Source organism: Notolepis coatsorum (genome assembly GCF_963971535.1).
Source record: "Notolepis coatsorum genome assembly, chromosome: 6".
NCBI classification, from domain to species: Eukaryota; Metazoa; Chordata; class Actinopteri; order Aulopiformes; family Paralepididae; genus Notolepis; species Notolepis coatsorum.
The window spans coordinates 68,005,886-68,033,827 of record NC_140170.1 but is presented as its reverse complement, the minus strand read 5'-3'; the positions used below and the strand labels follow the sequence as shown (position 1 = coordinate 68,033,827).

At 45.1% G+C, this 27,942-nt stretch overlaps 1 protein-coding gene across 1 annotated transcript in view; it reads left to right on the top strand.

Annotated features, from left to right (window-relative positions):
* The window catches only part of LOC311229533 (inositol 1,4,5-trisphosphate-gated calcium channel ITPR1-like), a 323,615-nt gene that overhangs the window by 110,079 nt on the left and 185,594 nt on the right, over positions 1-27,942 (top strand). The window contains 14 exon segments of the mRNA XM_084315609.1: positions 1,913-2,012; positions 2,232-2,392; positions 5,519-5,660; positions 7,789-7,947; positions 12,594-12,766; positions 13,939-14,058; positions 15,398-15,592; positions 16,618-16,869; positions 17,598-17,739; positions 17,914-18,067; positions 21,133-21,323; positions 22,848-22,980; positions 23,100-23,154; positions 23,267-23,432. Of these exon segments, the coding sequence (XP_084171735.1) occupies positions 1,913-2,012; positions 2,232-2,392; positions 5,519-5,660; positions 7,789-7,947; positions 12,594-12,766; positions 13,939-14,058; positions 15,398-15,592; positions 16,618-16,869; positions 17,598-17,739; positions 17,914-18,067; positions 21,133-21,323; positions 22,848-22,980; positions 23,100-23,154; positions 23,267-23,432 (2,143 nt within the window).

Below are 27,942 nucleotides of genomic sequence, written 5' to 3'. Positions count from 1 at the left end.
CATGACCTACATCCAAACAAACTGTTGGTGACATGACCTACACCCAAACAAACTGTTACTGACATGACCTACACCCAAACACTGTTACTGACATGACCTACACCCAAACACACTGTTACTGACATGACCTACACCCAAACAAACTGTTACTGACATGACCTACACCCAAACACTGTTAGTGACATGACCTACACCCAAACACTGTTACTGACATGACCTACACCCAAACACTGTTACTGACATGACCTACACCCAAACACTGTTACTGACATGACCTACACCCAAACAAACTGTTAGTGACATGACCTACACCCAAACACTGTTACTGACATGACCTACTGACATGACCTACACCCAAACAAACTGTTAGTGACATGACCTACACCCAAACACTGTTACTGACATGACCTACTGACATGACCTACACCCAAACACTGTTAGTGACATGCAATACTGACATGACCTATAGCCAAACAATGTGAGGAGCAAATTGTAAAGCGCTTTGGATAAAAGCGCTATATAAATGCAGCCATTTACCATTTATGTCTGGAGTTTATTATAATTTTTTGTATATATATCTAAATGAGCTCTATTCTATAGTAGTGGTCTCATTTCTGAAACAGAACATGTACCAGAACATTCCCCTGGGTGTTCTCAGTGTCATCTATAAAATATCTCCCAATTCCTTGTCTGTGGAGCAGCAGAAGTTTATGGAGCGGCTTCAAACTTTATACACACATTTGAGTTTTAGCACTCAAATTTTTTTGGATTTGGGAGAGTTGCTAATTTTCACTGATATTTTTTTACTGTCTTGGACCAGAGGAAATGTAACATTTCTTGCTAAATGAACCACAACATTGTGATTAGCCACTATCAAAATATTTTTGAAAGACTACAGCAACCACGATTTCAACAAATCCTTCATACTTGGAATAAACGTCAATAACCAAACATTGGGATGTAAAGTACATTTTCTGTTTCAGAACTGAGACTATAGAATAGAACTAATTTGCAAAAAGAAAAAGAAAAAAGTATTGTGATTTGTTTGTTTTGAGAGAAAAAAAGGAAAAAATAAAGGATTTGATAAAAAAAAATTAAAGAATAAGTATAAGGGAGGTGTAGTCTGACGTCACTGGTTGTTCCACCCGTATAGGGATTCATCATTGGGAAAATGGATTATCAGCTATTGTAACAATTCTGCAGCATGGAAATTGACAAGCTTCCATTTTTGCACAAAATGAGTTCCCTTCTACCACTAACATTACTGTTTAAGCATTTTCGGTTGAAATAAAGGTAGTTATAAGGTTTTTAATTTGTCGTAAAATAACTACATTTACCAGGCAGCCTGTTGTTCAGTAGGCAGCTGTCGCCTACCTCACGTCATGGCAAGCTGATACCAAGCTAGCTAGCTAGCTAACGTTAACGTTACCCCGCTAAATGTACTAGACGTTAGCAATGTCTACTGTCGTGAACCATTTTAAATTGGGGCATGTAGAGGAGTTTCGGGAACGAGTAAAATGTGCAGGTCCTCTTCTCAGACCTGTGGAGCAAAGCACTGCACTGCACATGCATCATGCCGGTTAGCAAGCTAGCTAGCTACACGTCACAGCCTGCTGATACCACAATAGCTAACTAACGTTAACGTTACAAGCTCAAAAACCTTATAACTACTACTGTCGTGTCCAGTTCCCTGGCAGAATACTTTGGAAAAAACTAAAATGACTACACCTCCCTATGTTAGAGCTATAACAACATTTTCTGGTCTCAATAATCGACAGAAAAAAAGAAAAACCATGACATATTTGGGACTAGATAGGAGTGATGTGGTAGAATGAGGTTCTGAAAACCAAGACCCTGTTTCTCCTCTGTGTGTGCATGTGCGCGTGTGTGTGTGTGTGTGTGGTGCTCTCAGGAACTCGTACGTGAGACTCAGGCACCTGTGCACTAACACGTGGGTGCACAGCACCAACTACCCCATCGACAAAGAGGAGGAGAAACCTGTTATGCTGCGTGTGAGTGACTCGTACTGTACCGCTGCACACCTTCACTAAACCACTGTATATTTGACTCTAGAAGAGGTCAAAGTCCAAACGTTTCTAAATGTAAAAATGTTACACTATGTTTTTATGGTCACACTAACTGAGAGTAGCCCCAATTCAACCCATGTAGGCTGTATTATCCAAAACTGTTTAGCATTTTTCACACAATTCTCTCTCTCTTCTTCATTCAAGATTGGCACCTCCACGCTCAAAGAGGACAAGGAGGCGTTTGCCATCGTGCCCGTGTCCCCGGCCGAAGTGAGAGACCTGGACTTTGCCAACGACGCCAGTAAGGTCCTGGCCTCTATAGCCGGCAAGCTGGAGAAAGGCACCATCACACAGAATGAGAGAAGGTATACAGACTGGGGCACAGAATGGTCATGAGCTCATGAGTGTGTGTCTGTGTATGTACGCACACCTGTGTGTTTGTGTCTGTGTATGTACGCGCATCTGTGTGTGTGTCTGTGTATGTACGCACACCTGTGTCTGTATGTGTGTGCTTGGTTCTGTGTATGTACGCGCACCTGTGTGTGCGTGGATCTGTGTGTGTGTGTCTGTGTATGTACGCGCACCTGTGTGTATGTGTGCTTGGATCTGTGTGCGTGTGTGTGTGTGTGTGTGTGGATCTTTCTGTGAGTGTGTGTGTGTGTGTGTGTCTGTGTGTGTGTCTGTGTGTGTGTGTCTGTGTGTGTGTACGTGTGTGTGTACGTGTGCCCAAGGGTGTAGGTTTGTCTTCAACATTGGAGGTGACACTTTAACCTGGGGGCTCAGTAAATCTTGAGCGTCAAACACTTAACACTTTCAGTGCCAGCAGGGGGCGCACGATTTAGTGCTTGAGTGCCACCACCCACTTCAATGATAGCGTTAATAACGCCTAATCTATGTTATAAATTATGGCTGTGTCTAATCTGCCCGTCGCTTATCAATGACTTGTTTGCAGTCAACATTGTCGAAACGGATTGTTTTTTTATCGGTTCATTTTCGTTTTATAGCATTTTGAAAAGCCCTCGTTTTCAAGGAAAATATAAAGATTCCGTGATAATCGCCCTTTACTGGAATATTCTAGAATACACAAAAACGTTGTAATTTTTCGGCCTATTTATGAATAGTTTTCAAATAAACGCTAGATTATCGATAGTATATGTGTACGTATGCACGCTATATAGGCGATCGGAAAAATCAATTCTCTTATTTCCTGATCGCTCGCACAGCCACACAGCCACACACACACAGGGGAAAAGCTTATATCTCCGTGAAAACAGGTCTGATTATCTAGTAAAGACTGGTAAAATAGATTCCTTACCTGAGATCAGATGTTATCCAAAAAGATTATTCCAATTCCTGATCGCCATTCCAAATATCGTTACATTTTTTCATTCATACATTGTTGTGTTAATACCATCAAGAATATAAGTATGTTTTTAAGGTTTTCTGCAGTAATTCCTAAAACGCGAGTTATAGGCCCTGACGCATATGATAGATTATCGATTGCCGTTTCTTTCCTATACACGCTATATTAAAAAATTCAAATGTATATGATCGGTATACATTATGCTTCATCATGCGTGAAGGAAGGGGGGGGGGGTCGTTTATAATTCCTTGATCGTTAGTAACGGCTTTATTTAGTATGGGTTGATATGTTGATCAGATGGATTGCCGTGAAATGAATAAACAATTGGGCTGAAAATAACGTTATATTCCTCTTACCGTTCGCCGATGAGACTGGAGGAAAAATATTTTTTTATTCTTTTTTATTATTATTATAATTTTTTTCTCAGATTTTCTCCCCATTCCAATTAGTCGTTGTGCCAATTCCCCCCCCCCTCCCCTACCTGGCTGCTCTATGCATGTTCTCCTACGAGTCGGTACAAGGGCGTCCCAAGTCGATCGCACGCTTCCTCCGAGACGTGCGCCGACAGCCAGTGACGTCTTCTCACTTGGCAGCGAGGGCTCTCATTGGTGAAGTGTAACGCGTGGGAGGGCACGCTATCTCCACCAAGTCCTGCCCCGCTGAGCAAGCGCCGAGACCTGACCTGTAGGCGTCGCTGTCCACAACGCCAGATTCCCACCCGCCAGCTTCCCCACCCCCTAATACTGCCAATTGTATTAGTGTGAACAGCCAGCCAAGCTGGTGGCAACGCCGAGAGCTGGGCTCGAACCCAGCATCTCCTGCATTGGTGACGAGCGCAATCTCCGCTACGCCACCTGACCGCCCCTAATATTCCAATTATTTGACGTCGATCTGCTAGATCCATTTCCCATTTGTATGACGCAATAAACGCCGAAATCATATTGATTATTGCGTTTCGAAAGCGATCCCATGCACTCGCGTGTGTATCTATTTTTCGGCCTATTTATGAATCGTTTTCAAATAAACGCTAGATTATCGATAGTATATGTGTACGTATGCACGCTATATAGGCGATCTGAAAAATCGATTCTCTTATTTCCTGATCGCTCGCACAGCCACACACACACATAGGGGGAAAGCTTATATCTCCGTGAAAACAGGTCTGATTATCCTAAGATTGGTAAAATAGATTCCTTACCTGAGATCAGATGTTATCCAAAAAGATTATTCCAATTCCTGATCGCCATTCCAAATATCGATCGCTTTTATTGATCCAACTCTACATACTGATTATGTATTCCACGCTGTTCTGAGGGTCCATAATGAATCCGATCGGCTCGGGTTACATGCCTGAGAAGTAAAATGTGGATTCCGGATTTTTCTTTTCTCATCCATTTTCATTGAGTCCATTCCAAAAGGGTGCATTAACATCTGGGAGACGATAGGGGGCGGTTTTTTCCACATCTGAGCTCCTGCAGGGGCTGCTATACCAACGGGAGACTCGGTTAATGAAATATGAATTCAGATCGCTAATAAAAAAATGTACCGCTAATAAACGTCGTGGGCATTCAGGCATTGGGCTGATAAAACGAGTTATGACGTCATGGGCACTGAAAGTGTTAATGTCCTGCATTCTGGTGAACTTGTCTGCATCAATTCATGGTGAAAATGTCTTTGTTTGTGTAAAGGAAAAGACAACATTCAGGTACCTGCTGACACAAATATAATACATTCTGTATTGCTTTCAAATATGTATTCTCCTATTATAGTTACAGTTAAGAATTCTGATATATAAATGTTTTCACCCCCTTATTTTCTTTTAGCTCTTTTTGGGGAGGGGGTTGTCTTTCATAGTAGCTATATTTATTGAGGGGGACAAATGTACCTCTTCTCAATATTGAGGGGGACATGGCTCCTGCAGCCCCCCCTAAAACTGTGTGTCTGTCTGTCTGTCTGTCTGTCTGTCTGTCTGTCTGTCTGTCTGTCTGTCTGTCTGTCTGTCTGTCTGCCTGTCTCTCTGTCTGTCTGTCTGTCTATCTCTCTCTCTCTCTCTCTCTCTCTCTCTCTCTCCTCTCTCTCCTCTCTCTCCTCTCTCTCTCTCTCTCTCTCTCTCTCTCTCTCTCTCCAGAGCGGTGACCAAGCTGCTGGAGGACCTGGTGTTCTTCGTGGTGGACATCCCCAACAACGGCCAGGACGTCCTGGAGATCATGGTGAACAAGCCCAACAGGGAGAGGCAGAAGCTCATGCGGGAGCAGAACATCCTCAAGCAGGTGGGTGCATCCAAAAGGACAGACGTGAACAAAGGGACAGCCCCGACACCACCGACACAACCAGGATGGCCCGGAGGTAAAGAGGCCGGCCCGGTAGCCGAAAGGTGGCTGGTTCGATCCCCGGCCCCTGACAGGAGGGTGTATTCTCAGCTGTGAGCTGGTGACTGGAGGGTGGCTGGTGTTACATAGACGGTGCTCCCCACCCTCGAGCAAGGCACTGAACTGCACTGCAGGCAACTCTGCGCTCTGACCTCTCTCATGGAATGCATGTGTGGATGACTGTATGTACTGTATGTAAAATAATCTTCAAAAATTAAACATTTTCATTCTCTTGTTGATTGGTTGAGCTCTTGATACAATGACTAACCGTAGACAATGATTCACTTAATTTGCTGTATTTCTGGGCTGTAATAGGTTTGTTTATGTTGGTAAAATGGGAGTGAAATAGACCTATATTTTGATTCATGATTGGGTTAGAAAGTTGCAAATAGCACATTTTCCATCTACAAATAAAATACTTTCAGAATGTGCTGCATATGAATATATAACCTTGATTTATATGGTAAAATAAAATCCTTATTGGGCCTTTAACACTCAAACCCCTCCATTATTATGTTGTGAACTACATCATTAGATTAAGTCAAAGGGATTTTTCCATTCAACACATTTTTTTTTTTTATTATCTGGCATTGTACATTCAAATCTCGTCACTGGAAGAGCGGTGAACTCCAGCGCGAGGCTTGGCAGGGCCTCCACACTGTTCAATCGATTCAAACAGGGTTAAGGCTGACAAAAACGAACATGACAACTGTACTAGGAATGTTTAGTTTGTGATCATTTCTAATACTGTATCATTAAGCATCTTTCACTAACATGTGAGCATCTTAGTTTCCGGCTCGTTGACCCAGAGAGAATTCCTTATATACCAGAGCTCAACACTCCCGTCTCTGATGACATTTCAGTGGAGATCGAAAGATATGATGTCCGATAATAGAAAAAAATAATTGTTCATTGTTGAGCTAACACATTGTCTGCCACGCAGTATGCCCATCCCATCCAGTCTGCCAGTGCTGTAACCCTATGGAGATGTTTACCTTATTTGCAGGGCTATAACTTTTAAAATATTATAGCTATATCAACATTACTATGGCCCATTCAACATCGGGTATCTATCGTTCCGGATGTGGGAACGTTATATTTTTTCATTCATACATTGTTGTGTTAATACCGTCGAGAATATAAGTATGTTTTTAAGGTTTTCTGCAGTAATTCCTAAAACGCGAGTTATAGGCCCTGACGCATATGATAGATTATCGATTGGCGTTTCTTTCCTATACACGCTATATTAAAAAATTCAAATGTATATGATCGGTATATATTATGCTTCATCATGCGTGAAGGAAGGGGGGGGGGTCGTTTATAATTCCTTGATCGTCAGTAACGGCTTTATTTAGTATGGGTTGATATGTTGATCAGATGGATTGCCATGAAATGAATAAACAATCGGGCTGAAAATAACGTTATATTCCTCTTACCGTTCGCCGATGAGACTGGAGGAAAAATATTCCAATTATTTGACGTCGATCTGCTAGATCCATTTCCCGTTTGTATGACGCAATAAACGCCGAAATCATATTGATTATTGCGTTTCGAAAGCGATCCCATGCACTCGAGTGTGTATCCAGACCCACAAGATACAAGATATTACTGCCGGAGGAATTTCCTCGATGCACAGAGCGCCACTTTCGGTTTGGCTTGGAGTGTAACTCGCCCGACATCCACCAGGCGGCGGTATTGAGGCGTTGCAATATCAGACAGGGTCCAACTGCAGTCCCGGAGGGAGGCTGGATGAATTATGAATGCCATGGCGAAAAAATGAAATATTGATCCGAAAAACGAGTTAACTCGTTTCTGGCGCACAACGCATGGCGGGCAATAACGAGTATACTCGTTTTTGGCGTCCAATGTGTTAATGAACTTCCCCTGACCTCCTGTTTATTGTAATAAAAAATGTACTGTATCATCTAAAAGTTATTATTACACATAACCTGAATTATTTATATTTGCACATTGTGTTAGCTGTTAAATGCTACTACTATTGTCATACCATGATCATCTCCGCCTCCAGATCTTCAAGCTGCTGCAGGCTCCCTTCACAGACAGCGGGGATGGACCCATGCTGCGGCTGGAAGAGCTGGCTGACCAGCGACACGCCCCCTTCAGACACATCTGTCGCCTCTGTTATCGGGTCTTACGGCACTCCCAGCAGGACTACCGCAAGAACCAGGTACATATACTGTCTGACAGACCTTCTAGCTCTAGAGCAGAGGTCCTTTAAACAGACCTTCAGACTTTCTACCTCTAGAGCAGAGGTCCTTAAAACAGACCTTCAGACCTTCTACCTCTAGAGCAGAGGTCCTTAAAACAGACCTTCTACCTCTAGAGCAGAGGTCCTTAAAACAGACCTTCTACCTCTAGAGCAGAGGTCCTTAAAACAGACCTTCTACCTCTAGAGCAGAGGTCCTTTAAAACAGACCTTCTACCTCTAGAGCAGAGGTCCTTAAAACAGACCTTCTACCTCTAGAGCAGAGGTCCTTAAAACAGACCTTCTACCTCTAGAGCAGAGGTCCTTAAAACAGACCTTTTACCTCTAGAGCAGAGGTCCTTAAAACAGACCTTCAGACCTTCTACCTCTAGAGCAGAGGTCCTTTAAAACAGACCTTCAGAGTCTAGACCTTCTACCTCTAGAGCAGAGGTCCTTAAAACAGACCTTCTACCTCTAGAGCAGAGGTCCTTAAAACAGACCTTCTACCTCTAGAGCAGAGGTCCTTAAAACAAACCTTCTACCTCTAGAGCAGAGGTCCTTAAAACAGACCTTCTACCTCTAGAGCAGAGGTCCTTAAAACAGACCTTCTACCTCTAGAGCAGAGGTCCTTAAAACAGACCTTCTACCTCTAGAGCAGAGGTCCTTAAAACAGACCTTCTACCTCTAGAGCAGAGGTCCTTAAAACAGACCTTCTACCTCTAGAGCAGAGGTCCTTAAAACAGACCTTCAGACCTGCTACCTCTAGAGCAGAGGTCCTTAAAACAGACCTTCTACCTCTAGAGCAGAGGTCCTTAAAACAGACCTTCTACCTCTAGAGCAGAGGTCCTTAAAACAGACCTTCAGACCTTCTACCTCTAGAGCAGAGGTCCTTTAAAACAGACCTTCAGAGTCTAGACCTTCTACCTCTAGAGCAGAGGTCCTTAAAACAGACCTTCTACCTCTAGAGCAGAGGTCCTTAAAACAGACCTTCTACCTCTAGAGCAGAGGTCCTTAAAACAGACCTTCTACCTCTAGAGCAGAGGTCCTTAAAACAGACCTTCTACCTCTAGAGCAGAGGTCCTTAAAACAGACCTTCTACCTCTAGAGCAGAGGTCCTTAAAACAGACCTTCTACCTCTAGAGCAGAGGTCCTTTAAAACAGACCTTCTACCTCTAGAGCAGAGGTCCTTAAAACAGACCTTCAGACCTGCTACCTCTAGAGCAGAGGTCCTTAAAACAGACCTTCTACCTCTAGAGCAGAGGTCATGCAAATGAGTAATGTAGTTTCGCCCTGCGCCCCAGGCCCATCAAAACACATCACTCCAAGGACACCATGTGGGACCCGCTTGAAAATTGGCTTGTGTTCCATTTTCCATCCCCATATACATTATCATGTTTAATAATCTTTGGTGTGTGTGTGTGTATATATATATATATATATATATATATATATATATATATATATATATATATATATATGCTGTTTACCTGTGAAATAATGAATATTTAAAGTCTAAAGCCCTATAAGTTTTAATCAAGTTAAATACAATATAAAAATCTATCTTTGAAGTCAATCTGTCTATACTGTAGCTGACAATGTTGTGGGTCACGAATAACGAGCTAAAAACATTGAGAATATCTGCTTTAGATCCAACACGGCCCACGTGCGTGCGTGCGTGCGTGTCTTGGACCGACTCCTAACTCTTACGGACTCCTAACGCGGCGACAGTGAGCGCGTGCGTGGCAGGGCTGATGGATTATCACGGTCTGGAATGTAAAGATCACGTCAGGCACATGAGAGCTGTAATTGAATGTCCTGTGGATTGTGTCTGGTCCACTCACTGACCCTCTTCATCAAGCCCTCCTCCTCAGAAGAACACTGCTGATACACACACACAGATTCTTAGGGACTCCCCCCGTTTTTTATGGCACAGATGCATTCCCGTCCGTCACATTACAATGTAATTGCTAGAGTGGTGGTTTCATTAGGTTGAATCAGGAAGCAATCTGGCCGCTGTGAACACACTTTGTTCTCCTGGACCTGGACGAATGAGCGGAGAACTTTGATTTGGCTTCCCCTAATGCCGCCGGCATTAGCCGAGATGAGCGCCGACTCTGCGGCGTAACGTGGTTACTGTATGTCGTCTCATCTTTTCCCAGCGAGTCGAGAGACCGCGCGGAGGGCAAGAGGCTACAGTACGCCGCTTCACAAGCGTAGACTGGCGGCCGCAGATACAGATCTCTGTTATGAGAACATTTTTAAGTGTTGAGTTAGTTTTTTTCAGATACTAATGCAGTGCCCGCTCGGGGCGTGGTCGTTCGGAGCGCGCGCTTGTTCGGAACGGGACAAGTGCTTGGCTCCCGGGATTGCTGCTTGTGGCATTGTTGGGGGGTGGGGGGGCGTGCCCGTTTGGAGTGCATGGACCTTCGGAGGGGGCCGACCGCCCCCGGCGTTATGGAGACATGTGGTATGGCTGCTTGCAGCGCTATGGAGACCTGTGGTATGGCTGCTTGCAGCGTTATGGAGACATGTGGTATGGCTGCTTGCAGCGTTGTGGAGACCTGTGGAATGGCTGCTTGCAGCGTTGTGGAGACCTGTGGTATGGCTGCTTGCAGCGTTGTGGAGACCTGTGGTATGGCTGCTTGCAGCGTTGTGGAGAGCTGTGGTATGGCTGCTTGCAGCGTTGTGGAGACCTGTGGTATGGCTGCTTGCAGCGTTGTGGAGACCTGTGGAATGGCTGCTTGCAGCTTTCTCAAGAACCACTTATCCGACCGACCTGAAGTCCCTTGGCTCCTCAGCAATACACCCGCCAAGTGTGAAGTCGAACCAGTTCCTGAGATATGCATAACATTCAAGTGTTAATCAAGTTAAATACAATATAAACATTTATTTTTGATGTCAAAGTTCACCATTCTGGCCATAGCTCACAATGTTGGGGAGTCACAAATAGGCGTCCCTCTGTTATTAGGGGCCACAAGCTACAAGGGGCCACAAGCTAAAACGATGAGAATCACTGCTTTAGTGCCAAACAAAGTGACAGTGGGTGGCAGGGCTGATGGATTATCACGGTCTGTAATGTAAGATCACGTCTGGCACATGAGAGCTGTAATTGAGTGTCCTGTTCATTCTGTCTGGTCCACTCTCTGACCCTCTTCATCAACCCCCCCTCCAACTCAGAACATTGATGATACATATATAATAGGCACACAGACACAGTGTGTCTCTCACACACACACATTCAGAATGCGTGCCCGTTCAGAGTGGACCGAGTGCTTGGCTCCTGGAAGTGCTGCTTGCAGCGTTGTGGAGACATGCAGTATGGCTGCTTGCAGCGTTGTGGAGACCTGTGGTATGGCTGCTTGCAGCGTTGTGGAGACCTGTGGTATGGCTGCTTGCAGCGTTGTGGAGACCTGTGGTATGGCTGCTTGCAGCGTTGTGGAGACCTGTGGTATGGCTGCTTGCAGCGTTGTGGAGACCTGATGTATGGCTGCTTGCAGCGTTGTGGAGACCTGTGGTATGGCTGCTTGCAGCGTTGTGGAGATCTGTGGTATGGCTGCTTGCAGCGTTGTGGAGACCTGATGTATGGCTGCTTGCAGCGTTGTGGAGACCTGCAGTATGGCTGCCTGCATCATTCTCTAGAACGCATCCAATGGACTCAACACTCCAATGCTCCGCAATACACTTGTGTCAAGTGTGAAGTCGATCAAATGAACGGTTCTCAAGATATGCGTAAAGTTCCTTTTTATCGCGCCACCATCTGACCAAACGGTACGCAAATGGCCGTTGCTTAAGTGGATAGATTCGCCTGGAAAAATGTACAGTTCAAAAGTGACAGGCCAAAACTTAAAGTTTGTTGTTATAGCGCCACCATCTGGTCACACGGCACCAGCAATACACCCGGCAAGTGTGTCTGTCCCAAATGTCGATCGGATCCATGGTTCTCGAGATATGTGCGCTGCAGTCACAACACACAAAAGAGACTGAAACATATGTGGGGAACAATAATATAATATTATTTATTCAATATGTTAAGGGAAAATATTATGAGTATAGGTAGCACCAGTTAGTTTACTTCCTGTTTGGGCAGAGATGTTTTGATAGTGGAACGTCGTCCAACTCTCTAAGTGGTGGAGGGTAAAACCCACCTTTTTTAGTTTGTGAAATAGTTTGTCCACCTTTTATAAACTGATAAAAATTAATAACGACAACATAACTGCTTTGTATCTTTACTATAGTTTTATTGCCTATATTTATGTCTTTCTACTATTACCCTGCCCGTACCTTTACCTCCCTCCCCCATGCTGCTATGATGCCCGAATTTCCCCCAAGGGGATCAATAAAGCAATATCTTATCTTATAACATAAAGGTGGGTAAACTATGAACCTCCAGTAGAAGATCATAGCAACACCAATAATCACCAATTATAATAGAGTTCATAGTTCACCCGGCTGTTCACATAGGCCTGTTCTGTCTGACCTCTGACCCTCAGGAGTACATAGCCAAGCAGTTTACTCAGCATGACACACTGACCCCAGGCCTGTTCTGTCTGACCCTCAGGAGTACATAGCCAAGCTGTTCACATGACACACTGACCCCAGGCCTGTTCTGTCTGACCTCTGACCCTCAGGAGTACATAGCCAAGCAGTTCCGCTTCATGCAGAAGCAGATTGGCTACGACGTCTTGGCCGAGGACACCATCACCGCGCTGCTTCACAACAACCGCAAGCTGCTGGAGAAACACATCACCGCGGCGGAGATCGACACCTTCGTCAGCCTGGTGCGCAAGAACCGCGAGCCCAGGTGTGTGCACGGCGTGTGTGTTGTGAGCCCAGGTGTGTGCACGGCGTGTGTGTTGCGAGCCCCGGTGTGTGCACGGCGTGTGTGTTGTGAGCCCAGGTGTGTGCACGATGTGTGTGTGTTGCGAGCCCAGGTGTGTGCACGGCGTGTGTGTTGCGAGCCCCGGTGTGTGTTCGCGTGCGTTCGCTTGTCGTGTCTTTCTGTGTGTTTTGCGCATCTGTGATCTTTTGAGACCCGAATCGGTTTTAAGTAACGCTTGTTGTTATCGTGCCACGCCCCAAAGCCCTCGTGTTGAATCCAAGTCAGCCGATTTGAACCTTAACCGTGCTCTTTGTTTATCGTTGAACTTCACTGATTTTCCCTTAACTGTCCCTCCTTGTGGGGAATGGACTGCATTTATAAATGGACTGCATTTATGAATGGACTGCATTTATATAACAGCTTTTATCCAAAGCGCTTTACAATTTGTTCCTCACATTCACACACCGATGGTGGAGGCAACCATGCAAGGTGCCAACCTGCTCATCGGGAGCAGTTAGGGGTTAAGTGTCTTGCTCAAGGACACTTTGACACGCTGCCCGGGAGGAGCGGGGGAAACTAACCGGGAGCCTCCGGATTACCAGACGACCGCTCTACCTCCCGATCCACTGTCGCCCGACGTCGAGGCCAGCGTCGGCAGGGTGCGAGAGGCACGACAGCAGTGGCAGAGAGATCCAGCGTGTGAATGAGGGAGATGCAGCCGTCGAAATGAACCCTTGTCACTTTCGCTCTCTGCCCCAGTGACCCCCTCACTGCCATATCCCGGGATGTCGCTATAGTATGGTGTCTTTAATGAAAGTCTGGTGGTTAAAGGGCTTGGAATGTTTGGGTCATTCGACATACCAAACACGTGTGAGGGGGCGCATCGTTTGATTGGGTTGAAGATGTTTTTTGTGGAACACTTACTGTAATTGAAAGTCGTTAGACTTAATCGAAGTTAATCGTCTGGCGGGGATTTTTCAAAGCAGCGTGGCGTGATAGAAATATGAAGTATTCACTTAATCACTTCTGTATTATCAATGGTGCAACTGATGTGTGTGTGTGTGTGTTTGTGTCTGTGTGCCTCTTTGTGTGTCTGTGTATATGTGTTTGTGCATACACGTGTGTCTGTGTGCACGTGTGTGTGTGTGATCCAGGTTCCTGGACTACCTGTCAGACCTGTGTGTGTCAATGAATAAGTCCATCCCTGTGACTCAGGAGCTCATCTGCAATGCGGTGCTGGACCCAACTAATGGAGACATCCTCATTGAGACCAAGTCAGTATCATTTCATGTAGCAGTATTTACCACATGATATCTTGTGTCTGAAAAAAAAGGTTTGTTTACGTTGGTAATATTCCGATTCACAACGGGTTCACAAGAAAGTTCGTATTTTACATCTAGAGATCAGACGCTTCAATAATGCAATTGACTAACTACACCCCCACTTTGATATGGTAACAAGGTTTTTCATTCACTCTCACTCCACCAATACACTACATCTCTGTTGAGCCTTATTCACAAGCACAATCATGACTTGTTCCTTACAGCTGACCTGACTGAATGACTGAATGACTGAACGACTGTTGATGGTTACTGTGTTCCTCACAGCTGACCTGACTGAATGACTGAATGATTGTTGATGGTTACTGTGTTCCTCACAGCTGACCTGACTGAATGACTGAATGATTGTTGATGGTTACTGTGTTCCTCACAGCTGACCTTCACAGCTGACCTGACTGAACGACTGTTGATAGTTACTGTGTTCATCACAGCTGTTATCTTATATGTTAGTACTGGGGTGATGAAACAGTTATCTTATATGTTAGTACTGGGGTGATGAAACTGTTATCTTATATGTTAGTACTGGGTTGATGAAACGGTTATCTTATATGTTAGTACAGGGTTGATGAAACAGTTATCTTATATGTTAGTACTGGCTTGATGAACGAGTTATCTTATATTTTAGTACATGGTTGATGAACGAGTTATCTTATATGTTAGTACTGGCTTGATGAACAAGTTATCTTATATTTTAGTACATGGTTGATGAACGAGTTATCTTATATGTTAGTACAGGGTTGATGAAAGAGTTATCTCATATGTTAGTACTGGGTTGATGAAACAGTTATCTCATATGTTAGTACAGGGGTGATGAACGAGTTATCTTATATGTTAGTACTGGGTTGATGAACGAGTTATCTTATATGTTAGTACTGGGTTGATGAAACAGTTATCTCATATGTTAGTACAGGGGTGATGAACGAGTTATCTTATATATTAGTACTGGGTTGATGAACGAGTTATCTTATATGTTAGTACTGGGTTGATGAAACAGTTATCTTATATGTTAGTACAGGGTTGATGAACGAGTTATCTTATATGTTAGTACAGGGTTGATGAAAGAGTTATCTTATATGTTAGTACTGGGTTGATGAAAGAGTTATCTCATATGTTAGTACTGAGTTGATGAAAGAGTTATCTTATATGTTAGTACTGGCTTGATGAAACAGTCATCTTACAGTATATGTTAGACCAGAGGCTTGAATGGCTAGTTCGATGAAACATCTCTTCTGTAAGTGCCTTCCCTCTCTCTCCTTCCCCTTGATTCCTGCAGACTGGTGCTGTCCAGGTTTGAGATCGAGGGTGCGTCCATCGGGGAGAACTCTGTGGAGTCGGAGGAGGATGAGGAGGAGGTGTGGCTCTTCTGGAAGGACAGTAACAAGGAGATCCGCAGTAAGAGCATCAGGGAGCTGGCCCAGGACGCCAAGGAGGGGCAGAAGGAGGACCAGGAGGTGGTCAGCTACTACAGGTACTGACTGGACCTCACTAACTAGGCACCCACCTAACGTCTATTATTCCAGCGCATCAGCTGAAATTAGTTTGTTATTAGGGTTTCAAGCACAAAGTTACACCATAAGACCAAAATTTGGTACAGACCGCTATCTTCCCTCTACAAATTTGCCTCAAGGACCCATAAAGCCTGCCGTATTCGATTTTCCGCCATCTTGTATTCTATATAGAACACATTTTATATTTATATTGGAAATCCTGTCAAGTCCACTCATACTGTATGCCCACTGGCTCATTAACATCCAATTTGTGGGCAGCTTCAGGCACATTGAGTCCATTTAGATTTAATTTACTAATTGCTGTGACAATGCATTTCTTCAATACATTTCTTTAGCTTGAATAAAAATGAGTGTGTTCCATGAGATTCCGTGAGTATCATGGCCAGCACAGAGAGACTCAGAAGGAGCTTCTACCCCCAGGCCACCAGGCTGCTCAATGTGGACTCAACTTTCACTCACTTTAAACATTCACTTTAAACACTTTAAACTCTTTTTAAACATTACACCATATTTTATCTATTTATTCATACACATTTGCACTACCTCTTCTGCCTATTCTTAGCATTTAGCATTTTGTACATTTTAGTCTTGTATATTTTGTGTTGTTTGGTCTTTTACTTTGTATGAAGCACAATCCCACGAGGCTCATACAGAACCAAACATTTCCCTAGAATGTACATATACCTTATATGTGACAAATAAAACAAAACTTGAACTTGAAACTATAGTTTTTCTTTAATGCAACCTCCGTATTCTACGAAAACAAAAGGTTGATGATTTTCATTTAATTTCAAACCTTTATTTATACAGGTACAAATCTCATTGAGACAAGAGCGACCTGATCCACCAAAAACAAACACAACATTTGTGTTGACGATGACTCGATGACTATGTCGGTCGGCCAGCCACAGGGTTTATACTTCGACTCTCCCCACGTACTGTAGCTCTGGACTCATACCATATCATCCTGTGCCTCCGCCCCCAGGTACCAGCTGAACCTGTTCGCCAGGATGTGTCTGGACCGTCAGTACCTGGCCATCAACAAGATCTCCGGCCAGCTGGACGTGGACCTGATCCTGCGCTGCATGTCGGACGAAGACCTGCCCTACGACCTGCGGGCCTCCTTCTGCCGCATGATGCTGCACATGCACGTGGACCGCGACCCCCAGGAGCAGGTCACGCCCGTCAAGTATGCCCGCCTCTGGTCCGAGATCCCCTCGGAGATCGCCATCGACGAGTGAGTGAACGGAGAAGACGCAACGCATCGTGGAAACTCTAGATGGGAGTGTTTATTTTTTTTTGTCTACTTTTTCTCCCATTTTCTATTTTTCTCCCCATCCCCAATTTCGTATATCGTCCAATTCTCCCCTCCCCTGTCTCGAGCTCTGTTAGGCCATGCCTCCCACAGGCCGGATGCAATGTGGACAAAGCCTTGCATCACGTGTCCCCTCCGGTACTCGAGGTAGCAGCCGTTGCATCTTTTCACCTGCACAGCGTGATCTCTCAGCGGCGAGGAGTAACGTGTGGGAGGGACACGCCGCCCCCGTCGCTTCCTGATTCTACTGCGCAGGCGCACCAACCGACCTGTAGGAGTCGCTGTCCACAACGTCCGATCCCCACCCACCAGCTTCCCACCCCCTAATACTGCCAATTGTATTGGTATGAACGACCGGCCAAGCTGGTAGCAATGCCGAGAGCTGGGCTCGAACCCAGCATCTCCTGCATTAGTGGCGAGCGCCTTGCCCACTGCGCCCCTAGATGGGAGTGTTTATTAACAGCATTGGTCCTTCTTAAAGTGGGATAACTGGTCTAGTGTCAGCTCCGGTCTTATTAGTGAACAAGGTCACAAGGGCAAGTGTTCCTGCTGGTCACTGACCTGAGATCAGCGCTCTTACTCTTGGAAGCTTTATGAATTATGGGTATTTACAGTATGTCTTTACCTGTCTGTGTCCCCGTTGGTTCCAGCTACGACAATGACGGGACGTCTAAAGACGAGATCAAGGAGCGCTTCTGTCAGACCATGGAGTTCGTGGAGAACTACCTGAGAGACGTCGTGTGTCAGAGCTTCCCCTTTGCAGACAAGGAGAAGAACAAGCTCACCTTTGAGGTCAGTCAGACCAACATCCAATCAATGTTTGTGAACATCAACTACTATATCCCAAAGCCAAAAGCCAGAGAAGTACGTTTCGAGCTTTGAACGGCCGTTTCTACATCCATCGCTTCAAACTCCACAGTGGGATGGTTAAACCGGTCCCTCTGTCTCGCCCTCCTCCTCCGTCAGGTGGTGAATCTGGCCAGGAACCTGATTTATTTTGGCTTCTACAACTTCAGTGACCTGCTGAGGCTGACGAAGATCCTGCTGGCCATCCTGGACTGTGTGCACGTCAGCACCGCGTTCCCCTTCAACAAGCTGGAGAAGGGAGACGAGGGCAAAGGTACGGAGCCTGCTGAGCGAGCGGGGCGTTCAGGTCCAAACACCCCCAGTGGGCATGGAGCTGACGTGTGTGTGTGTGTGTGTGTGTGTGTGTGTGTGTGTGTGTGTGTGTGTGTGTGTGTGTGTGTGTGTGTGTGTGTGTGTGTGTGTGTGTGTGTGTGTGTGTGTGTGTGTGTGTGTGTGTGTGTGTGTGTGTGTGTGTGTGTGTGTGTGTGTGTGTGTGTGTGTGTGTGTGTGTGTGTGTGTGTGTGTGTGACATAACTGTCTTTTAATAATTTTTTATATGTGTACTTGTTCTTGTGTTTCATGTTTTATTAGGATCCCCATTAGTTGTCAAATGAATGACTGCTAGTCTTCCTGGGGTCCTCACAAGAAAATAATACAACAGAACAAATACACAATTAGCAATACAATTAAAATAAGAATACAATTTGAAGAATAGATTTTCAACATTGAAGATACAATGAATGGTTGTATTAATTCACCCCCCCCCCATACAAAACCCTCATATTACAATATATATTATGAACAAGCACCTTAATACAATATTTTCATTTTTTTTTGTTTTCTAAACATTTTGAGAAACCCTCTTATACAGTGTCAATCAATATCTGAAATAAAGGAGAAGAAACACTAACCTTCATAATGCGGGCGGCTAGGTGGTGTAGTGGGCAAGGCGCTCGCCATCAACGCTGGAGACGCTGGGTTCGAGTCCAGCTCTCGGCGTTGCTATCAGCTTGGCTGGTCGTTCATACTAACACAATTGGCAGTGTTAGGGGTGGGAAAGCTGATGGGTGGGTCCTGGGCGTTGTGGACAGTGACCCCTACAGTTCGGTCGGGGAGCCTGCACAGCGAGGGTAGGATCTGGAGGGAGGTAGTGTGACCTTCCTCACGTTACACTCTCAGTGAGAATCTGCCCTGCCAGGCTGCGTGAACACTTAAGGTAACTAACTTGCGTTCAGCGTTTCTCTGATTGGCCACGACGCCCACGTGACCGCGCGCTAGCACGCCCCCTTATCCACGCCTGCCGCTCTGACTGTGTGTTGCAGCGTGCGGCAGAACGGCATCATGACAAACTGACAAACCAATTACATAATCCAACATATGTGTAAAGGCACAACATAGTCCAGTTAACGGTATATTTTTTTAATGATTCGTTACGGCGCAGTCAATACTTCCATGCGTATAAATTGAGGAAGGCGAGAACACTCTGCCGCTCTGCCGCGCGCTGCAACACACAGTCAGAGCGGCAGGCCTGGATAAGGGGGCGTGCTAGCGCGCGGTCACGTGGGCGTCGTGGCCAATCAGAGAAACGCTGAACGCAAGTTAGTTACCTTAAGTGTTCACGCTGGCTGCCGGCTGGCTGCACATGCGTCGGAGGAAAGCATGTGACAGTCTCCGGCCTCCCGGACCAACAGTAGGGGGGAGTGCGCAACAACCAGGAAGGGGGTTGGGAATTGGCATAACGACTAACAGTGGGATGGGAGAAAAATCTGAAAAAAGGAGGGGGGGGGGGGGGGATAAAAAAAAATTATAATAATAAAAAATTCATAATGCACTTTTCCACTAAATAATCTTCCTTGCCTATATTACTACCTACTATACAAGTTCAAGTTCAAGTTCTTTAATAGTTGTCATACAGAAGTACAGAATACTTTCATACAAAATGCTTCTTACTGTTACGCTCCAGAGACTGTGCTAGACAAGATAGTATCAAATAACATAATAACATAATATAGCATGAATTTAGAAGAAGAAAATGAGGTCACAGTGTTCGGTATAGACATATGTACAATGTTCTGAGTTACCATGTAATATACAATACACAATACTATGCAGTGTACTAATGTACAGTACTATCTAGTGCAAAGCAGAAATGGGATGAGGTACAATTTTAGGTACAATTTACAGTAAGGTGTACGAGTTGTAGTGCAATCCTTCATCCATAAATATAAAGTGTGGGGAGTGGGTGCTACAGTGTGTTTGTTTAAAGTGGGTGTGTGCTATAAGTGTGTGGAGTGGGTGCTACAGTGTGTTTGTTTAAAGTGAGTGTGTGCGTGTGGATGTGTGTGCTATGTGCGTTTGGTGGTTGTTGTTGTGTAGTGTTCATTCATTGTTCGTTTAGCAGCCTGATGGCCTGGGGATAGAAGCTTCTTCTGAGTCTTTCTGTGCTCGCCTTGAGACTCCTGTATCGCTTGCCTGACGGCAGCAGTTCAAAGAGGCAGTTGTTCGGGTGACTGGAGTCTTTAATGATTCTCTTAGCCTTGCCCTTGCAACGCTTGTAGTAAATGTTCTGGAGGGTGGGGAGCCCCCCTCCAATTGTGCGTTCGGCTGAACGTGTCACTCTTTGTAGTCTGCTTTGGTCTTGTGCAGTGCTATTCCCAAACCAGGAGGTGATGTTGCCGGTCAAGATGCTCTCTATTGTACATGAGTAGAAGTTCTTAAGGATCTTCTGGCTGACTTGGAACTTCCTTAGGCGCCTGAGGAAGTAGAGGCGTTGTCGTGCCTTCTTCACAACACTGTTAATGTGTGTGGTCCATGTCAAGTCCTCGGATATGTAGGCTCCGAGGTACTTAAAGCTGTTGACTCTCTCAACCGGTGCCCCGTCGATGCTGAGGGGGCTGTAGTCCTTGACCCCCGACCTCCTGAAGTCCACAATCATCTCCTTTGTTTTGCTGACGTTCAGGGAGAGGCTGTTTTCCTGGCACCATCCCGCCAGGACCTTGACCTCTTCCAGGTAGGCCCTCTCGTCGTTGGCAGAGATCAGGCCCACCACTAGTATATATTTACTACTATGCACGCAACACTGCACTGTTTGATGAACATTGTTACTTAGCTGCCAGAGTTGTACCCTTCCTGCTGACTTGTTGTACAGAACTTGTAAGTCAGCTAAATGACTAAATGTAAATGTCCCTGTTCACCCTGAAAACGTGCATTTGTGTGTGTGTGTGTGTGTGTGTGTGTGTGTGTGTGTGTGTGTGTGTGTGCGCGCGTGCGTGTGTGCGCGTGCGTGTGTGCGTGTGCGTGTGTGCGTGTTTATGCATGCGTCTGCGCGGCTGTCTCCAGGCAGTAACGTGATGAGGTCCATCCACGGGGTGGGCGAGCTGATGACCCAGGTGGTCCTGAGGGGCGGGGGCTTCCTGCCCACCACACCCATCAGCCGCCCCGACGGAGAGGCCGTGAAGACGCAGACGGAGCCGGAGAAGCAGGACATCCTGGTGATGGACACCAAGCTGAAGATCATCGAGATCCTGCAGGTGAAGGAGACACCAGGGGCGGAGCCGGGTCACAGCAGGGCCCCCGGGGGATTGTTTTTGGAGCCCCCCCCCCCCTTCCTTATGGCTGATACATATCACGGTTGTGTCTCCACATGGGCCGATGTTTCAGGAATAAAGAAAAACTGACCTCATTGTCAGATTTGAGACCCATTTATTTATTAAGTTATACATTCGTTGAGTTTCATGGATCCTCGGGGTCATGAAACGTAGTCACAAAAACCATGTAAATGTTCTATTCGATACACACACACACACACACACACACACACACACACACACACACACACACACACACACACACACACACACACACACACACACAGTACTGTACCACCTGTGTCTATATAGTCATGTTATTACAATACACCTCCTCTCCCTTATAACCCTCTGCTGGCAGCTGTTTACATATTTCCCTCAATACTTAACCTGATCCAATTATCACAACAATAATAAATGTGATTTATACAACGCTTTTCTAGAACTCAAAGTCGCTTTACACCAACGGGTGGAGGTAGTGAGACAAACAACAGAGACAAACAAACACAAACACACGATGATGGATTAGCGGGGGGGGGTAAGAGAAGACAGTGGAGACGAGAGATGGTCTCGAGGCAGGGTTGGAAAACTGTGAAGGAGTCTCTAATGTCTTGGGGAAGAGTTTTTTGTTATCTAACCTTCTTACTGTCTTCTACTATCATGCACTCTTCCACTAATGTACCTCCCTTGCCTATATTACTACCTATACTATTATGTCTTTACTACTATGCACTCAACACTGCAGCACCCACGTTTCAACACTGTTCAATGAACACTACTCAGCTGAAAGAGTTGTACCCTTCCTGCTGACTTGTTGTCGTACAGAACTTGTAAGTCTTTGGAGAGAAGCGTCAGCTAAATGTAAAATGGAAATGTGGACGGAGTGCTTGGACCAGTGTTTCCCAAAGTGCGGTCCAGGAGTCCCTTCAGGAGGTTCCAGGGTGTCTCCAGCATCATGATGAATCGTTTCACTGTTCTGTAGCTCATTAGAATTCATCACAATAAGGGAATGTAGAGTCATTTATATTTTAGTCATAGCCTTTGTTCTCCCCGCAGTTTAATTTCCCCCTGCAGTGAGACAGTAATGCAATTCTAAGATAAGATAAGATATTCCTTTATTGATCCCTTTGGGGAAATTCGGCAACTATTCTGCACTTTAATCTTGTTTCAATGACATCAGATGGGGGTCTCTGGAACTGTGGAAGTCTTCTGGGCTTCTGTGGCCTGAGGCGTATCCATTCAGGGGGTTCTTGACATGAAAAAGCGTTGGTACCTCTGCCCCAATCACCATTCATCATTCTCACTGCGTGCCATAAGCATGAACCCTTTCAGGTGTCACTTCTTTCAAACATCTCCTCGCAAGTCCATCTCTAAACTCTAGAGCTCTCAAAACTCTAACCTTGCACTCAAGATCGTACAACCCCCGAAATGGTTAACGGCGTCCTGTTCTTTCTCCCCGCGGTGCAGTTCATCCTGAACGTACGTCTGGACTACAGGATCTCCTGTCTGCTTTGCATCTTCAAGAGGGAGTTTGACGAGAGCAACTCCCAGACGGACTTGTCTATATCTGGAACACAGGAGGGAGCCAACAACATGCCAGGTCAGGTCACGCTCCTGCTGTGTGTCAATGCTCAGCCACTCACTCTGAAGTAATGCATGCGCAATATGTTGTACACGTGAAGTTGCACCCGGAGGAACTGTATGCGCTTATGTTCTCAGGGGCGCTGGATTTTGAGCACATAGAAGAACAGGCTGAGGGGATATTTGGCGGAAGGTAATGGCAGCTTTTACTACACAGACTTCCTCAAACAACAGAGATATGGAGTGTTGGTTGATGGTTGTGTGTTACTGTGTGTGTGTGTGTCTGCGTGTCTGGCGTCCCCCAGTGAGGAGAACACTCCGTTGGACCTGGACGACCACGGAGGCCGGACCTTCCTGCGGGTTCTGCTCCACCTCACCATGCACGACTACCCTCCCCTGGTGTCCAGAGCCCTGCACCTGCTCTTCAGACACTTCAGCCAGAGGCAGGAGGTCCTGCAGGCCTTCAAACAGGTATCCAACAACAGTGAATAGGATGACGTGAGTCACGCAGTGTTGTAGTGTTCGAGTCACTAAATCTCGAGTCCGAGTTGAGTCTCGATTACCCAGTGTTCGAGTCCGAGTCCAAGCCCGAGTCACCAAAGAAGAGCCCGAGTCGAGTCCCCATTACCCTAGTCCGAGTCCAAGTCATCAAGATTGAGTCCACTCCACAGATGTCTGTTGAAGTTTGAGGTTGTCCCAATGTCCCAGTCTTCTCTTCAATAGTTCGTTTACATATAGAACATTTAGCAGTGTCTTGCTGGAATTTGATGTAAAATCTGTGTAAGCAAAGCGCACGATTCAGGACGTCTCTTTAGGCATCTTAAGTACTGAACATGAGGGTATCGACGTGAATCTGCATGTAGGTGGAACACACGTGTCTACCCTTGCACAAAATCAAATAATGTTACGGTATTAATATAGCCATCAATAGCTTATGCCAATTGATTATAGGCCTATTACAAAAAATATATAAGAAAACTATTTATCAATTAACAAGTTCGAGTCCTCGTCTGCACCTTCTGAGTCCGAATGCAGTCAATACTCAAGTCCAAGTCGAGTCACAAGTCCTGGACTTGAGTACTACAACACTGACGTGATGTGTCATGGCGTGACTTACTGTAATGTGACATGACATGTAGTGAGATTATATGACATGAGACCTTTACTATCCATTTACTACTTTACTTTACTTTATTGTCAAGGAGGGGAAACTCTGTCAGTGTTGACCTTGCCACACAGCAATCCATATGATGGAACCCCTTTTATAGAGGCTTGTAAGGGTTTACAGTTGATTAATGTGGATGACCGACTGTGTGACCGGGGAAGTGATTAAGCAAATGCACATGTAGTACATTCATACATGCATGAACCAAACCAATATAACATACTGTATACATTCATGTACGTGTGAAGTTATATTTGAATATTGCTTCACCGTATTTTAAGTACTTAAGTTGCACTTGGTTTCACTTACCAGACGTTGGAGCATCCATACAAGTGGACACATCACATACACGATTTAGCTAATAAGTGCATCTTGTGCTTTTCTTAGTTTGACTGTTATACTAAACGTGAGAACATCAAGACGCTTTGTTGGACCTGGTGAAGATCCACACTGGAAGAAAACATTGTCAATAAATAACCATGTAGTAACACAAAAACGTCGTACAACGTGTTTCAAGGTCATGCTAATTCTGCCAGATCACGGCGTACGACGTTATTGAGATCATATTTCATTTTTTCGCCATGGTATTCATATTTCCCTCACGGAGCCTGGTCTGATGCAGTGTGAGCCGGCACAACTCTGCAACGCTTCAATACTGCCCCCTGGTCGATGATCGGCGAGTTGCCAAACCGGAAATGGCCGGTTGGATCTCGGTGCGTCTCCGAAATGCGTCCGGCCACTCGCTTATTGTTGCGGGACTGTATACACACGTCCCTGTGTAGCGATCGCTGCCATAACTCAATAATCGATACGATTTGGCCGTGTATTATGATTATACAAACCGGAAATGGATTTAGGCGATCGCCGTCAAATAAGTGGGATGTTTTTGCTCCAGTCTCATCGCCCAACGGTAAGAGGACGCTGACGTTACTTTCAGCCTGTTTGTTTATTATTATCCATGCAAACTGCTCCGATCAATATATCACCCATACTACATAAAGTATTTACCGACGATCACGGAATTATAAACGACCCCCCCCGTTCACCCGCGCATGATCAGTCATAACGTTTAGGATCATGTACAGTTGACATTTTTAATATAGCGTGTAATGCCAACAAACGGCATTTGATAATCTATATATGCGTGTATGCCTATATCTCACGTTCTAGGAATTACTGCAGAAAACGATAAAAACATATTTATATTCTAGATGTATTTTCGTATGAACCTGTGAATGAAAAAGTAAAACGTTCCTACATCCTGAACGATAGATAATCGATGTTGAATGGGCCATAGTAATGTTAATTTAGCAATACAATTTATAGCCCTGCAAACTTTAGAAGGTAAACATCTCCATGGGCTTAGACTGGTGGCAGTGATCAAACATTGATGGATATAAGCGTGGCAGGGAATGTGTTAATGGAGTTCCAAGTATGCAGGCTTTACTCTCATGTTTCTTCTCACATATCACAACTATGTTGCCCAGGTCTAACATACTGTATGTACAGTATGTATGTATGTATTATTTATGTATATCATATCCAATCCAACTTAATTTGTATAGCACATTTAAACATTTAAAAACAACATGGAACCAAAGTGCTTCACAGTAAAAACCATAATATAGTAAAAAAATAAATAAAAAAAAAACATATAAACACAATACACAGTACACAGAACTACAAACAAAATTACAGCAGCAGACTACATTTTCTTAAAAGCTAGGGAGAACAAATGTGTTTTAAGATGGGACTTAAATACTGGGAGCGTTGGGGCCAGCCTAATGTGGGGGGGGGCAACTCGTTCCACAGTTTGGGGGCTGCAACCGCAAATGCACGGTCCCCCCTATTTTTTAGCCTGGATTTGGGGACAACCAGGAGGGACTGGTCAGCAGACCCAGAGACCGTAATGGGGTGTAGGGGTGCAGGATCTCTGTGAGGTAGCGTGGGGCCAGACCATTCATTGCTTTATAGGTGTAACGGAGGTACCGGAGTATATCCACAGTCACGTGGTACAAGTAGTTCGGTGGCTGTGGATGGTAAGCGGTACTGCAAGTAAACTCACTCCCCAGAGGCATCCAAACTGAGCGCTTAGAAGGGATATCCTTTCTTGGCGCAGCGGTTTGTGATGTCGGCCCCGGTGCAGAGAGACCGGGGTTCAACTCCCACTCAGGGCGATCCCTTAACAGGGGTCGAATAGGAATTTGAAACACAACGCAGAGCAGTACGAGACCGGTTACATAGGCAAACAGCAGGATCTTAAAATGGACCCTAAACTGCACAGGCAGCCAATGAAGGGAGGCGAGGACATAGAGCGCATTACAGTAGTCCAGCCGTGTTGTCACAAAGGCATGCATGACTCTCTCAAAGTCTTTAAAGGAGAGAAGAGGCTTGACCTTGGATAGTTGCTTCAGCTGGAAGAAGCTGGACCTAACCACAGAATTAATTTGTTTATCCATTTTATAAATAAATAATGTCTATTTTGACCCCCAGGTTGACCCCCAGGACTATGGGTTTGACACATGAGTCAAGGGCACCCATGTCTGGAGGTGCGATACCAGGCCCGCTAGGTCAAAACTTAATTACCTCAGTTTTCTTTTCATTAAAATTTAAAAAGTTCAGAGCCAGCCAAGCTTTAATGTCACTGAGACAGTCTAACAGGGGTTTTAGGGTGTTGGGGTCGTCACGCTTTAAAGGCATGTATGTATGTATGTATGTACAGTATGTATGTATGTATGTATGTATGTATGTATGTATGTTGCATGTATGTATGTATGTATGTATATATGTACAGTATGTATGTATGTATGTATGTATGTATGTATGTATGTATGTATGTATGTATGTATGTATGTATGTATGTATGTATGTATGTATATATGTACAGTATGCATGTATGTATGTACAGTATGTATGACTCACTTCTATGCGTGCTCCTGGGCGGCTCATCAGCGTGAAGCAGGCTATTCTCGGTCCTCGCTACACGATGGTGGAATCAACTTCCCACCACAGTCAGGACAGATGAAACCCGCCCCCATATATTCTGCCATCGACTATATCAATCAATATCTGAAGGATATCTGTCAATATCTGTCTTTTACTATTAGGTACTTTATTACCATGTCTACATCTACTATCTACTATGCCTGTGAGCACTCAAGTTTGAGACTGTTTGACGAACAATCTCACTTAACCCGTAGCTGCTGTAAATGTATGTATGCATAAGATGAGATAAGATAAGATATTCCTTTATTGATCCCCGTCATAGCATGGGGGACGGGGGAGTTATATATTTATGTATGAATGTATGAACAGTCATTACTCCCTCACTATTCTCCTGACATCCAGGCTGGTTCATGTGTCACCAGGTCATTACTCCCTCACTATTCTCCTGACATCCAGGCTGGTTCATGTGTCACCAGGTCATTACTCCCTCACTATTCTCCTGACATCCATGTGGTTCATGTGTCACCAGGTCATTACTCCCTCACTATTCTCCTGACATCCAGGCTGGTTCATGTGTCACCAGGTCATTACTCCCTCACTATTCTCCTGACATCCAGGCTGGTTCATGTGTCACCAGGTCATTACTCCCTCACTATTCTCCTGACATCCAGGCTGGTTCATGTGTCACCAGGTCATTACTCCCTCACTATTCTCCTGACATCCAGGCTGGTTCATGTGTCACCAGGTCATTACTCCCTCACTATTCTCCTGACATCCAGGCTGGTTCATGTGTCACCAGGTCATTACTCCCTCACTATTCTCCTGACATCCATGTGGTTCATGTGTCACCAGGTCATTACTCCCTCACTA